We start from the raw sequence: 15,782 nt of genomic DNA, 5'->3' as shown, positions 1-15,782 counted from the left end.
AGAGAGAGAGAGAGGGAGAGTTTACTTTAATAACAGTGGACAAAGGGGAAAACAGAGTTGGAGGTTCATCCCTTTCTCCTTTGGTGTGGAGAACAAGTGAAGTGCAGGAAGGATTGGAACCACATAGAAAGTCTAACAACCCAGGCCAGTATCTCCAGGCGGTCTCACTTTGGGTTTCTCCAGAAGCAACAACTTGAGACAAGGTTTTGAAAGCAAGTGGCTCATCTGGGAGGTGATCCGAAGAAGTAGCCACAGGCAAGTGTGACAGGTAGGTAGGAAAGGAAGGCAGCCTATGAAAGGTGTGCCCTCAAGGCACTTACTGCCTTGGGACTGTGAGTAATTGACACAGGCTTAACTCCCCAGCCCCTAGGAATCTCTGAGACCATATGCTTCAGAGTCGGCCCACCCTAGGGTGGAGGGAGCTGGCGAAGCTCCACAGGACTCCCATCAGTCATTGGTTGAAGGCTGGCTGCCCTGCTGGGCAGGTGGACGGGGAGACTCCAGGGCCTGAGAGGCGCTTAGGTGAAGAAACACAGATGCTTCAGGTGGAAGCTGGCTAGTGTGTGCTGGAGGGGTGAGCTCAGGAGACGAGGTCACCACAAAAGACCCACTCAAAACGCCACAGGGGCAGCAGGCCAGTGTCAACAACCTGTGACTTCTTCCCAGTTCTGGGCTGAAATGAGAGAAGGCTCAGAGCCCAGAAGCTGGGATCTAAAGGTGAGGTCACAACACCAAAGCCACTCACTATCTGGGCATTCTGAGACAAGACCACATACATCTCTTATAACGTCGTTTCCCTCTGCTGACGGAGGAGGGAACACCTTCCTCCTGGGGCGGCTGTGCTATTAAGGACCATGTTGCAAGCGATATGCCTAACACGGTGCCTGATGTACAGGGAGAGCTCACAAGCTGATATGCTCGTGTATTATCAGTAAATTGTTCTAGGAAGTGTTTGGGGCGGTAGGAAGAGAAAGCTGGGGGGCGGGCATGGGGGCTGAGCATTGGGGGGCTGTAAACTGCTTAGGGTTACATTAGTTACTTTAAAAATACCACCTTGTTATTTTGGATCAAGGGCTTTTGAACGATGTATGCTAAGCTGTCCTACAGGAACTCTTCCATGGAAACTAATTAAATAATCTAGAATGTGCTGTAATGAATCGTTTGCAAGTAAAGACATATGTAAGGATGAATGAGAGAGGGTTATGAGTTAATGAGCTCCACAGATACTGGCCCCAATCAATTCTGGGAAGGAGCTATTCCCAGAAGGTAGAAGCTCATCTCTTGATGGTGCCAGGATTCATTTAGGCCGGTGGCGTCCAAGCAAGGGCATTTGCATGGGAGAAAGCTCACATTCTAATCACCGTGTGGTTTATTCACGGGCAGCTGTGCTACCGCACTGGCTTGTGGAATTAAGGAGTGTGTGTGTGTGAGTGCGTATGTGTGTATGTATGTATGTGAGTGTGTGTATGTGTGTGAGTGTACAAATGTGCGTATGAGTATGTGCGTGTGTGAGCACACACGATGTCTCAGCTGCTGCTCTGGGCCAGGCAGAGGCTTTGGTCATCACTGAAGCTTTTCACAAGAAGCCGAGGAGGTGGCACGGAGCCTAGACCTGGTGATGCAAGTCAATTGAGAGCATCCTGCACCTATGCGGGGTAGGAATCAGTTCTTGTTTTCCCTGAAATTGAGGATACCTTTATTAGACTGAAGAAGGACAACTGAAATCAGAAGTCTAACAAATGGTTCAAACTCAGTGCTTTTCCTCTGATGAGGGTCAGACAGGGCCAGTCTAGGAATGGCTGTGGGCAGGGTCCCTAGGTCCTAAGTCTGAAGAGTGCTTTGGCGGAACACGTGCACTAATTGCTCTCCCTGCATCCACCTCGTCTTGGGATGACACATCTCTCCAGACCTCTTTCCCACATCACAGCTGGCCTTTTTCTAGTCCCAGAAGATGATGAGGAAAAATAAAATGTCTTCAGCTAGGCAGAACAGGTCATTTGTCTTTAGGCTTGTTTTGTGTTTCTGCATAAATCCTGCATCAGCCTGTTTCTGCTCCCACTTGCCAGTGAGCAGTTTTTAATTATCAGGGAAATGGTATTTAGTGCAATGAATCACCAGACAGTGAACAAGGAATTTGAGTCAGCTGTGGAGTCGGGCACAGCCAAACGTTTAGAGACAGGGCTCAGAAAATATTCTCAGATGGTGACTGTTGGGGAAATATTATTAATGGCAGTTATAATAATATCAGATGTAATATAGCTCTATAATGTAAGATATTTTATAATGCTCTGTCCAACGCTTCATATTACTGTTAATATTTATAATATCTTATAGTTTCTGATTATTTTCATCATTTTTAACATAGGTTACATACCTTTGGCACAAAAGTGGTATGTCCAGATCTAAACTGGTTGATGGTGCCGAGAGAGAGAAAAGAAAAACTTCAATTTTATGATCCTCTAGTTTACTAATCTCTATTAAAGATCTGATTTGCAGATATGTTTATTCTTTGATCTCAAAACCCATTTATGCTATGAGTGGGGTCGCAGCCTGGACTGTTAAAGCTTTAAAGGACCATAGTCCCAGGAGATCTGCAAAATCTCAAACATGAACCAAGGCTTTAAAGATATTAACTTTGGGGAGAAATGACTTCGCCATTATCCAGAGCCTTCCTGCATGGCAGGGAGCGGTCCTTGAAGCACAAGAAACTCCTGGGTATTGTTGGAGATCCTGTAGCAGGAGCTTAGTGTGTTCTCAAAAGGGAAGAGGCTGGGATAAATTTGGGGGATGCTGGCAGATGGTGGGGTGTAGCTAAAAAGTCAGCTCGACATGTTTACAAGTGTCAGGGTCTCAGGGCGGGATAGCGTGGGCTGGTAAAGGGCCAGTTCTAAACAGTAAGTGACATTTAGGTATTAAAAGTGGAAGAAGAAGATGGAATACTGCCATTCAGCCCTCTTGCACATTCAGAAAGTACAAAATCAGTACCACGGACAGCTTGCGGGTCCCATGAGGGAGGCTTCAGGGTGCCAGGAGGAGCCCAGTGCCCTCCTGCTAGTGGAAGATTCCTAGAATCCCACAGTTGGGTCCGGAAAGCTAGTGCATAAATTAGGTTGTTTTCAGTCGCTGATATCTTGTGTCCCAGCAGGTTTGATGGAGCCATAGGAAAGGGGAACATCTGCCTCCTCATTCCCCATTCTGGATCCAAGGCAGACTTTGTCATATTCATGACTCACCTAAATTTGGTCCAGATATCTAAGCACAAGAGGGAAGCTGTTTAGGGATCTGCACATAAACTCCGGTTCCTGGGAGGGACCTCATCCAGTCCTCTGCCTCAGAACGTTGATCGCCCCTCTTTTTCTCAATGCTGACCAGACACCCACACCCAAATAGCCCTGTGCCAGGGACTGTGGGATCTACAGGGAAAACAGAGCTCGTGGAGTTCTCAGGTCACTGAGATGTGAACAAACTGGGGAGCAGTGCCAGAGAGTCTAGAATCAGGATCCCACACCTGGAAACAAGCTGTAAGTGCTGCAGAAACCAGAGAAGGTGGAGGACTGTGGATGCTAGCCTTCAAGGTCAGAGTTCTAGAAGGACAGGTCATGTGGTCCTTCACTGAAGAGGGAGAAGCTTGAAGTGTCATGAGGCACAGCTCAGAGAGAGACCTGCCATTGCGTGAGCAGGGACAGTGTGGTCAGCTTGAGTGTGGAAGGAAGGGGGTGTCTGAGGTGGAACAGTGCTAATGCACTAGTGGGAGGGCCTTGACTACCATCAAAGGCATCTGGATTGCTGCCATTGGACACACAGAGCCGACAACTGTGCCAGCAGCAGGGAAGGGATGAGAGCAAGGCATCAGGGAGTTCATTTTGCTGACAGCCTGCTGCATTCCCTTGCATTGTTGCGGGAAAGGGGCTGGAGGCTGAGAAAACAGCTCTGAGGTTGCTGCTGTAATTACGGTACAAGATAACAGTTTTTAAGCAGAGCATCACAATGACAACAGCAGAAGAGGCAAAAGAAATTTCAAAGGAATCACTGACAGCACTTGGTGAGCAATTAAAGATGAGGAATGAAGGAAGGACCAGAAGAATGCGAATCAATGCCAAGGCTTCCAGAATCAAGTGGTCCTATTAACCAGGTGATGGACTTTGGGGAGGAAACCCTATTGTTAGGGAAGTTTGCACACGTGGCTTTAGACTTTGAATGCATGGATGAAATATGCAAGGCCTAGAAGTCAGTCAGAAAACTCAGAATGGAAGCAGAGCTGAAAGGCTGGATGTGGAGTGGTGGATGTGGTGGACACATGAGTTACCCAGAGCTTCACACAGTTGAAGCTGTTGATGTGAAAGGCTGAGGACGGGTAGTTTCTCAGAGCAAATCTACCAGGAAAGGTTGATGGGCACTAGAAACACTTTGCTCCGCCTGCTTGGGGTCAAGACCAGGACGATGGGTGGTTGTCTTTTTCCCTGAAAAAATGGAGGTCATGGGTGTCCAGCCAAGGCTAGAGGGAGAATCCAAGAGAGGGAGACCCAGGGTGGGCAACAAGGCTGGTGGAAAAGCACCGAATCTGAGGAAGCTCTTCCTTCCACCTTCTGTTTGGGGGTTTCACCACATTTCAAGATTTGTTCTTAAAACCACAGCTATTGCCTAATATGTGTCTCCAAGAGAAGGAAAGTGGACCACAGGCTACTTGCTATTGAGGAAGGTATTTCAGGAAAACTAGTTTCAGGAAAAAAACATCTCCCTGCTTCTTGGGTATCAATGACCAGGACAGGCAGGTCCTTCCAGGCAAGGCCCACTGTCTCTGGGCCACTGAAGTCCTGCCAGGAATCTGAGGGCAACAGCCCAGGAGCTGGGGCCTCAAAGGGTTACCCTGGTTTCTAGAGGCTCTGGCTTTGAGCCAGTAGCAGACAAATGGGTGAAGCTAGCTCGTTAAATTTATTTGACATTTAATAAGCACTCACTGAGCACTCAGCCACTTTTGCACCTGGGGACCTTTCCTCCTCTTCCCATAGGCCCTCATTTACTCATGTTCAGGTACTAATGCTCCTGTTACCTTCAGGAGAGGCAGCCAAAACATCCATGGTCTGTGTCCCTCCTCCAGCTACACCTGACCTTCACCCTGGTGTCCAAAGGCGAGTTCCAGTGCGCTGGATGCTGTGTCCTGAATGGTTCGGATACGTCCCTCCCACCCAGAGTCAAGAAAGCTGGGTGTAGGATCTTGGGTCGAATCAAGTCCAGTGTCCTACCTAAAGCAGGAATCCTCTCTACAACATCCTCTACAGCAGCCTTTACTGATATCTGTCTCTGCAAGACCAGAGAGCTTACCTCCCTCCCCACAAAGCAGCCTGTCTCTGTGTGGACAGTTCCAGTTTGGGGGGCTGTTCATATATTGAATCAAAGTCTGCCCACTAGGATGTCTCACCGATGGTTCCATTTAACACAACAAAGCACAACAGTATCACCTTTCTTTTGCCGTGACGGTGTCATTCTTTTGACCCCCAGGTTCCTGCCTGCATTTCTCCAGCACCAAATCGGTTGGTGTCTCTGAGGTGACAGGTCAGGACTTGGCACCCTCCATGGGTCAGCTGCTTTGCTGACAAAGTCCTTCTTGACACATGGGGTCCCCAGAACCAAGAACGTCCTTCTAGATGTGTTCTCACCAGCACAGAGGACAGCATTTCTGTGTATCACCTCCTCTGATCCCAACTTTAATTGTGACCACAGAGTCATAAAACTCTGGACAGGCTACTTGACTTCTCTGAGGCTCTGTTTCTTCACATGCAAAATCTATCTCATGGGACGGTTATGAGGCTGAAATTAGTTAACTTAAAGTTACTGTGCTCACCATAGTAAGTGCTCAAATTGGAGGCTTTTAGTAGTAGTATTCTGCATTAGTAACAGTGCTTAGCCTTTTTTATTAGCTTTTTCTCACTCCTATTAGGCATGTGATCAACTAAGTACTGAAACTTTCATACAAACAGATAGCAAGTCAGGTCTCCTCCTTTTCGTAGTGCTTTATTTTTGTTTTAACCAACACTAGCTTCTAGATTTATCCCTCTAACATTTTGTCTTGCAGATTTCAAATTAGCGTTCAAAGCTGTTGTATAGTTCTGAATTTTGATTCTGTCTTCTGTGGAGGTCCTTAGGCCACCCAACTGTTACCTACAGACTTGATAAGCATCCCTAGGCTTGCACCTGACTCATGAATTTAAAAAACAATCAAACAAACAAGAGATTGAATTGGACAAGAACTAGAATAAAACTGGTGACTTCCTTCCTGGCTGACAGACTCACCAACCCACTATCTTTTCGTATTATGACCAGCTCCGTACCCACTTTACAATGCTTTCCCATGGGAGATCATAAAATATTTTTGCCAAAATAAAAATCCACTACATATACAATTCCTCTTGAACTTACTAAATGCGTAACCCTAGTAAATGAGATGAGGTCCCCATAACTTTTCTTAACAATCCTGTGTTCGTTCCCAATGATTTAGTTTTAGAACCCATCTGCTTCCCAGTCTCTGGAGCATTTGGCAGGGATCAAGCTCACCCTCCTGTTCTGTGGTCCCTGTGTTCTGTCCTCTTGTCCTGTGTGAAAATTAGTGTGTTTGCCAGTCTTATGGTCTTTAGACACATATCTTATCTGTTTTTGCTTTTCTCAAAGCTTAACAAAAGTAGCTCGGTGATTATATCTGCAGTTGCCTGTAACAAGGAGATGATTCTGTTAGGGTTGCTTTCTGAAAGCCCTTGACCCCTTACCAAGCCCTTACCTTCTTCTCTCCCCACCCCTGCACACTCCATCCATCTCAGAAATCAGTGCAGTGTCAATCACCATCAAGTCTATAGTTGTCCATCCAAGCCCCATAAGTACCTGGTAGCACTTCCAAAATGTAGCGTTAACTGGAAGTTTTCTAAAGATAGATTACCCAGCCTACCCTAGCCCACCTGGATCATCCCATCCAGGCAATTTTTAGGCAGCCAGCACCTTCTGCGGACTGGCCCATGGAAACCACGAGAACACTCCGTCTGTCTGCCTCTTCCCCGACATGGGAAACCCACACTCCCACCCACCCTTGAACATGAACCACAGGTTCCCAGGCTCTTCAGTCCAGCATTCATGCACTTTCACTTCCCTACCTGCCTTCCCTCTAGTCTCTTTCACCCAAATCAAACCCCCCCTTAAAAGTCTGTTCTCTGTGCTGCAGGCTCAGAGCGGGGATGTAAGCCAGTGCCTTAGGGAGCACTTGGCATTCTCAAATTGACCAGATCTGCCAGGGCTTCACGGACTAGAGAAGGTATTATGTTTGCCAACATTTCTGTTATGTCTCCTTCAGCCTTGGCATCAGCTTGAAAGGCAGGTCTGGGTGGGCAGGGGCCGCTGACCTCTCTATGTGGCCCTATGCCCTCCCTGCCTGCGGGGAAGAGAGGCAGGGGCCCTCTCGGGTGCTGATGAGTGAGGCTGAGGTACTGCTGCAGGTTTTCTGTCCCTCTCAGGGCAGAAAGCACTTAGATGTCCAGGTTACCATCCACGTCCCACAGCGAGGCACATGCGTGTGGATGGCCCAGGAATGGTTATGTGCACACATTCACATCAGGTGCATCCACCTTTCTGCCTCCTGCAGTGGGACCCAGAGAGAGGACCAACAAACCACCAACCAGGGCTTCTGAGATTAGTCCTCACCCCATTTTGACTTGCTTCTGACCTCCAGCCACCTTGCCTCTCTGCAGTATGGTAAGATCATGGGCTCTGCAGCCAGGTTTAGAGGGTGTGCGGTCCACCTTGGCCACCCATGAGTGGTGAGACCAGGCAAAGTCATGTCATTAATGTCTGCCACCTAGAGTGGTTGTCAGAGTCAGAGGGATTGACATGAGCCTCCAGAATAAAGTTCCCAATGCACCGAGTAGGCTTTCCATAACTAATTACTCCTGCCCTCCTCCGTCTCGGGCCAGGCCTATTCTCCACCAGAGCCTTGAGTTTCCTCTTCTGCTATAGGTGTGCTGAGTTTTCTCCCAGCTCCACAGCCCTTAGACTGTCATTCTCCAACAGTAATAGCTTTAGTCAGAATGATGGATGTCCGTGGGAGAAAATGCACTAATGCATCTCAAAGCATGAGGCTATGAGTTTAGAGAACCAGAGTGCAAAGAGGAGCCAGGTTTCGGGGACTGGATAAAAAGAGAACAGTTATGAATAGGAGGAAAGAGCATTTATAAAAAGGAGAATGGATTTAAAAAAAGACAGACTTCTAAGGCCAAGGAGGGAGTGAACTCTGGTCCGTGAAGAACTCTGCGTTCCCGGGTCCCACCCTCACTGGTTGCAACAAGGCCTCTGCTACTGCAGACTGGGTGGTGGGTTTTCTGTGGACCCTGAGAACCAGGGAAGCCTCCTTCTGTTGGTCTTAGAGGGGACAGAGTTCCCCAGAAGCAGGCTGTGAGCACTTTGGGAGCAGACCTCTGTGCACGTGGGTGCCATGTGGCGGCCCAGCCAAGCCGGCCACTTCAGAGCAGAATGGTCAGGTCTGAGGTTGAAGTGCCCCAAAAGGCAACAAGATGCATCCCAGCTTGATGCTTAGGGACTTTCTGTACCCCGACTAAGGGGTGGTGACAAGGCTTAACTTACATGCCTTTAAAAAGGGACATTCTCACCTTTGGGCGTCTCTAGTCTTCAAAATGGCACTCTTCCTTTTGAACCCAATTTTGTGTCCTCTGCTTTCAAGCCCACATGGCCATCTTTAAATGTTTCATCCAGAGTTCAAAGGATGCCAAATCTGAAATAGACTTTATAGTGGCTCTCAACATGGCCAGGAGTCAGCCCAGAGCAGAGAGGCGGGGCAATGTCAGAATCCCGAGAGGCAGAGGCAGGGAGGCAGGGCAGTGGAGAAAGCCCTCCAGGTAATTCTGATGCACCCTGGAAGGGGGCACCTTCACTTAAGAATCACAGATAAATCAAAGTCTCTGTTCTTAGGAAGGTAAGGCCCTTCCCGGAAGGGAAATGCCCCAGTTACTATAAGAAAAATCTGTAGATTTTGCCGTGAGGTGCAGAGTCAGGATGTGAAGAAAGGAGAGAGAACACATTCTAGCTTCCCCTCTAAAACCAGTGATGTCTGGTTAAAATGGAGGCCCAACTGGCCTGCTGGGGGAAAGAAAGAGGGGTAAATGGGACTCTGAGTGTTGCAGGATCTGTGCCTATAGCCTTAGAAGGGGGCTGCTCTCCCAAACCCTCACTCCCCATTTGTGCTCCTGATCATGGGGGCTGCCTGGACCACCATGGGAGCCTCAGCCGGTGCCCAACCCGCAGACCTCTCCCAGCCATGACTGTGGAACAGCAGCCCAGCTGCCAGGGGCTTGGTCCTCTACAGACCCTTGGCAGGTTCTTGTTCTTGGATTGAAAGCCCCCGGGAAACAAAGCCATATCTGCAGAGTGGCCTTTGTGCAGCTCCAGCCAGCATCGACCTTGGCCACACCCGAACACGAGCCCCTCGGCGGTGAAGCTGCCATGGGAGCATCCTGACGTCACTCTCCTGCCTTGGGTGACCTCAGGTGAAAACTTGCCTTGGAGCCCATTTCCACTCCCAGAACCGCCCAGTGAAAGCCAGCTTAGGATGTGTGTAGACGGAGCCTGTTTTGCATGCTCACTGCCCAGCAGGACTCAGGTGAGATGCAGCTCACGGCGGAAGCCTGGGACAGAGAGTGCACAGCCCACAGTGCTGGGGCAGGTTTCTGAGGGCGTCCGTGGAATTCAAAAGGAGTTATTTAGAATCAGAGCTTGTCTTCTGTAAAGATCTAAGCATTCGGCTTTCTGGACCGAGTGGGACCTGTGCAGATCCTGCAACGTTGTCATTACACAGATCAAAGAATAATCCTGACACAGGCCTTTACGTTGCACGCTGGCGAGGGGAAATTTTAGTTATAAAATATTACGTTTAGGTTTTGAAAAAAAAGAGAATAGATAATGAGTGAGAAAAACTTTTAAAGGCACTGCTTAAAAGAAAACACTTGGGAGATATCCCAACACTTTGGCCTCTTGGGCTCTGCTATCTTTTTAATTCCCTACATTCGTGTTCTCTGACTTATCTGTGAATTTGGTTAACACATTCCCCAGCCGCTCCATTGGATAAGATAAGGCAGAAGATGTTAATAGAGAACCCTCTGTCTTTTCCCACTGGGTCTGATTTCAGGATTCACTGGCTTGCTAAACCCAATCTTCTCCCTGCATCCCATGTCCTCTATGGGCTTATCAATGCAGAAGATAATCTACCCACCAGGCATCCAATGAGTGCCCACAAAGGGTGGACACAGATGGGGTGGGCAGCCGCTGGGCGCTGGGGGCCGGGAGGGGGCTTGTGATTGGGACCGGCCAGTCTGGCTATAAGGAGCCCTCCAAGCACTCGCCTGTTCGACTCAGTGGTTTTCCAGGGCTCAGGTGGTAGGCGTCTACTTTCTACTCACCTCGGCCTGTGCTGTAATGCTGGAGCTTATCACTGTACACAGCTTCTTTGCTGTAAGCCCGTTTCCTGTGGACACAAGGGAGAGGAGCGCTCTCAGCTGGGGTGCACCCCGACCACCCTGCTCCCGGGCCTCCTGTCTTGATGGGGGCTCACCCAGGCATCTCGTGGGATTGGGTACTGCAACTCTCACTTTAAGTGGAGCTCCTGTCGTGGCCAGCATTCTGGCTTGACCACCACCTTGGGCAGCTGGGTGGAGGTCTTTCAAGTCAATGTCTGTCAGAGGCCGGGCAGGGCTGTGCGTCTCCATCAGAGCTTGGTGCAGAGGCTCTGGATGATGCCTATTAGCACTCTGGCCGCACAGCAGAACTTCTCGGGAGGGGCCAGCTGAATCTGGGCTAACCACCTAAGGCAGCAGCAACAGTATTAAAAATTCACAAGGCCTTCAGGGCCTGCCCTCCTGAAGGACACAGAGCTCCTCGTTTCCTCCTTGGCTCCCCTACTGCCCCACTGTGCCCTGTGCCGAGGGCCCTATAGCTCTGTAGCCAGAGGATGGGCTGCTGCACACGGTGTGATGCTCCAGTGGGTCAAGTGCAATTTTGTAACTGTCACTCCAGGAAAACCGTGTGTGTAGGTGGGCTAAACGTCTTGGCTAAAATGAGGTTTGAGGATGAATGCTCAGAGGCTTGCCCAGCTCTTAACAGAAGATTTTATCCCAGGCACAGAGAAAATAAATAATCTGGAGAATTCTAGGCTGCCTGTGGATGGAGACGGGATGATGACTGTGGTGAGTTTGGCCCTGTCCAGTCTGCATGGCATGGGAGGGGTCCACAAGCAGGGCTTCCTGGGTCTAAAGAGAGCAGGTGGGGGCAGGAGCAGGGGGCCTACCTGCTGCAGACGATGGAGATGGCCACCAAGGACACGACGAACACGACCCCGGCTGCTGCCGAGCCAGCGATCAGGGGCAGCTGCTCACGCAGCTCAGACTTGTAATCGTCTAGGTGAGAAAGAGGCATTAGAAGCTTCCTGTATGCCCTTTGCATAGGGCTGGTACTCAGTGATGACAACAAAGACATTAGACCATGATAGATAGATAGATAGATAGGTTCTATGCTTCAGAGCTGTAAGCCTGACCCAAACCAAGAGTAATCTTTGTCACAAATAAACAAAAACAACGAAAACCAAATCACAGTGTCAACAATAAAGGTAAAACAGCAGTGACAGAGGACCTCAGAACTAAATTGATGACACTGGTCCCAGAGCCGAGGTGACTCCAATCTACACGCCCTCATTTGGAAGGTCTCTCAAAGGTCTGTCAGCCACCTTAAGGGTACGTCTAACGGGGGGAATGGAAACCACTGCTGAAGTACCTTCTAAAACACAAAGTTGCTGAGATGCAGCCCAGTCAACAGATTCGCTGAGCAGAGATTTAAGAGTATCTGCAGCCAGCCAGCACCGCACCCAGTACTGCAGAGGATGGAGGAAATGCCAAGAAGCAGCCCAGCACTCTCAAGCTCACACTCAAGAGAATGGGTGCAGGCTTCTGCTGGCATTAGAACCAGCCTGTATCACACGGGGGAGTGGTTGCCCGCCAGTCACAGAGGCAGATAGAGCTCGCCCAAACCCTGGCTTTACCACGGGGAAGCTTGGTGATCTCGGACAAAGCATTTAGTCTCTCTGACTCTCAGACTTCTTATCTGTTAAAATAAATCTTTTAATCAGATCATGTGACATATTTCACAGTGTGTGATCTATCACAGGTGTCCTTAATACGAATTCTCTTTTCCTTAATCCATATAGACCCCTTGGCCCTGTGGGCTATTATTCTCTCACTTGGTGTCAAGGAGCCATTATCAAATGTTCAGGACTGAGGCAGACGGAGGTCAAGCTAAGTATGTGCTATTACAAGTAGTGTAGGCGGATATAGTGAATAAAAGTATGGGCTGGCCGGTTAAATGTGAATTTCAGATAAACAACAAATAATGTTTTAGTCTAAGTATGACCCAAATATTGCATGGGAGATACTTAGACTAAAACATTATTTGTTGTTTATCTGAAATTCACAACATTTAACTGACCATCCTGTATTTTATCTGACCTCCCTAACAATAATTCCTCTTGAAGTGAGGCTCTCAGGCCCTGTATCAGAATCACCTGAGCCCGACTGTTAGACCTATTTCCAGGCCCCTCAGACCTACTGAATCAGAACCTGTGAGTGAAAGGCAGGGTATCTGCGTGTTTACCAAGCACTCCAGGTGGTTCTTATGAACCCTGATGTTTGGGAACCTTGCTTCAACTCTGGGTGGAGGATGAGATTTCAAAAGACAAGGATGGGGCTTCCCTGGTGGCGCAGTGGTTGAGAGTCTGCCTGCCGATGCAGGGGACACGGGTTCGTGCCCCGGTCCGGGAAGATCCTACAGGCCGTGGAGCGGCTGGGCCCGTGAGCCATGGCCGCTGAGCCTGCGCGTCCGGAGCCTGTGCCCCGCAATGGGAGAGGCCATAACAGTGAGAGGCCCGTGTACCCTAAAAAAAAAAAAAAAGACGAGGATGTTGTTCTTGAAGCCTCCCACTCTCTAGAAATCAATTTAAAAACTGAAGGTAGAGTTTCAGTTTCCCTCTGCTGTGAGCTTTATTGTAATATGTGTGTTTAAAGAAAAAATAACTTGGCAAAAAATAAAATAAAATTCATGTTAATTAAAACATTCCTAAGCCATGTGACCTTCACCCTTTCCCACTAATTTCTAGAGAGTCAGAGGTTTCGAGAACCCATATCTTTGGGTTTAGAAGTCTTCTTCTCCACCCACAGAGTTGAAGGATGGCTCTCAAACACTGGGGTGCATAAGAATCACCCAGAATACGTGGTAAACATGTAGATACCCTGCTGTATAAATGGGTTTAAAAAAAAAAAAATGAGGTGAGCAAGTAAAAAGTTAGCAGGCTGTAGCTAAGAGCAGCCAGGACCAGAGCGGCTCTACCCACGTGGACATCACCTGCCCAAAGCAGGGTCACTGACCCTGGGCGGGATCCCACAGGTCCTGCCCGCCCCAGTGACCCTATCACTGACAACCTTCAGACTCATCTTTGTGCTGCAGGGAGGCCTGAAGCCTCAGCGAACATAATTACTACCGATGTGTGAACCTCAGTCATTAAGATAAATACTCTCGAATTTGGCCACTTACCAGAACTCTCCTACATCCAACCTCTGTTGGGTTTACAAAACTTAACCGCCAAATGTAAAAGGAATAGCCTTCTTGGGAGAAATTTGTTACTTCTTGATTTGTCTAGCAGAACCGCCAAGAGACCAGTACTCAGAGCATTTTGAGTTTGGACTTTTAATCCTGTGTACCTCCTGATGCCAAAGTGCCCATAAATCTAGATGGTAAGTGAGGTGCAAAGAGGGGAACAGAATCCTTAAGGAACCAAAGACAGCCTGTGTTCTTTCATACCAGCAGTATTATTCATCTGGATAAAGTGGCTCACCTTTCTATCCTAGCTCACTATCCTCAAAATATGAACCAAAACTCACCTAAAATAAACTCAGAGCTGGCTGCAAACTCTCATCCTACAAAGGCCAGACAGCTCACATCAAAGCATCCAAGTACAGATCCCTGGGAAGTTGGGGGGAGAGCCCCCAGCTCAAGGCAGAGTCCTCACACTAGGATGCCCACCAGCATCGGCTTCTCTTACAATTTTTCATAAGAAAATGGATATTATAATTTTCATATAAAATCATTTGATTTTTAAATCTTTCTGATGACTCTTTAAATTGTTTCAAAATATAATATGGGTCAGTAGAAAACCTCAAGCCCTCTTAAGAGCCTCCAGAGAGTGCTGGCCTAAAATAAAACGTTATGTAAGGGCAGAGTGTTTTCTATATCATTTAAGTAATGAAGGAAATATTAAAGGCTTTCAATTTGTGACACTGGGAATAGAGTGACACCTGGGAAAATATCAGGAAACAGCTCATCAGTGAATAAATAAATACAGAGAGATAGGTGGAGAGGTAGTAGATAGGTAAATGAACACATACACCACAGTAAGTGGCTAACGTAGAGACAGACACCCATACACAAGGCTGAGGTTACAGGGAATTGGATTTTCATAACAATTAAATGAGGAGATCTCAGAGGACTGGGGGCGATTGTTAAAACAGAGAACTAATAGAGCTCAAAGGTGGAAGTATTTTTGGTGACAGATTGTGTGGCCTTGGGGACATTTCGGTAACCAGTGGCTATGCTCTCTGGAGATGCCTCACAGGACCTACCGAGGGTCACACATGAAGCTGCTTCAAATATTCTGAGACACGTGGGACAGCCACTCCCCAAATTGTGTCCCTCTGTTTTCTTTCTGGAGTCCTCGGCTCATGCAATGAGGCTGCGTGTTCAGCTCCCAGCCTCCAGAACAGAGGAGTGAAGTGGGAGTGAGGGTGAAACAACACAGGCACCAACAGAGGCATATTCTTGAGTTCTGTGTGCGTCTCACTGCTGTGCAAACGCAGGCCAACACGTGGGGGCCTCTGCGCATGTGGGGTACATAGACCTTTCCAAGGTAAATCCACTAGATATTGAGAAACAGGCCAGACTTCAGACAAATGCCCCGCCTAGTGAATCGAGGAGTCCACACAGCCCTACTGGTGACAAACACTTCCTTGGGAATTCCACTGGAATCCAGTTAGCAGTTGGCATTTTGGCTGCGAGTACAGCCTTGCGGGGGGCTCTTCCCTCCTCCAGCGGCCTGCCCTGTACCCAGGTCACTGGCCTGTCTCTTACCATCTGTCAGAGTCTGGAAGCACATCTTGCCGCTGAACTTGCCATAGCCCGCCACGGTGCGGGCGCGCACCTGGACCACGTACACCATGCCGGGCCGCAGGCCATCGATCCGTGCGGTGTTGGTCTGGCTCCTGGCCATGGAGGAGTTGAACTCGTTGTGTTCCTGCCGAAAAGCAAGGGGAAGAGGTGGGCAGCCTGCTCCTAAGCATGCGGGCCCCTCAGTTCTTGGTCCTGCGGACCTGCTAGAAGTTGTCCCCAGCCCCAAGCCATCCCTCGAAACAGGGTCAGGCTGGCCTGGACCTAAAGAATGCCAAATCAGCTCTGGACCATGTGGTGGTGATGCTCTGAAGAGAGGAGTCTGAGCAAATGGCTGAGCTCTCACGGACTGGCAAGGGAGACACAGTCATTTTCTACTCCTTCCCCTCTGGGGTTCAGAGACAGAATCACAAAGCACATCCAGGTTTGCAAACCCACTCTGGTCTCTGACCTCAGCCGAAGCAAACTGAGTCACGTTCACACCCTACCCGCCTCTCTCTGTGTTGCTTCTGCTGAGTCCTGGTCTTTCCTCT

The 15,782-nt window shown here is 48.8% G+C and overlaps 1 protein-coding gene across 1 annotated transcript in view; it reads right to left on the bottom strand.

Moving 5' to 3' along the window:
* EPHB1 (EPH receptor B1) overlaps positions 1-15,782 on the bottom strand; it is a 428,630-nt gene that overhangs the window by 69,951 nt on the left and 342,897 nt on the right. Inside the window, exons 7-9 of the mRNA XM_032630301.1 lie at positions 15,214-15,376; positions 11,333-11,441; positions 10,449-10,513 (exon numbers count right to left, since the gene is read on the bottom strand). Of these exons, the coding sequence (XP_032486192.1) occupies positions 10,449-10,513; positions 11,333-11,441; positions 15,214-15,376 (337 nt within the window). The remainder of the gene's footprint in view (positions 1-10,448; positions 10,514-11,332; positions 11,442-15,213; positions 15,377-15,782) is intronic.

This window comes from Phocoena sinus, chromosome 4, assembly GCF_008692025.1.
Source record: "Phocoena sinus isolate mPhoSin1 chromosome 4, mPhoSin1.pri, whole genome shotgun sequence".
In the NCBI taxonomy this organism is placed as follows: Eukaryota; Metazoa; Chordata; class Mammalia; order Artiodactyla; family Phocoenidae; genus Phocoena; species Phocoena sinus.
The sequence above is the reverse complement of the archived record's forward strand: the minus strand, read 5'-3'. Positions and strand labels throughout refer to the sequence as shown.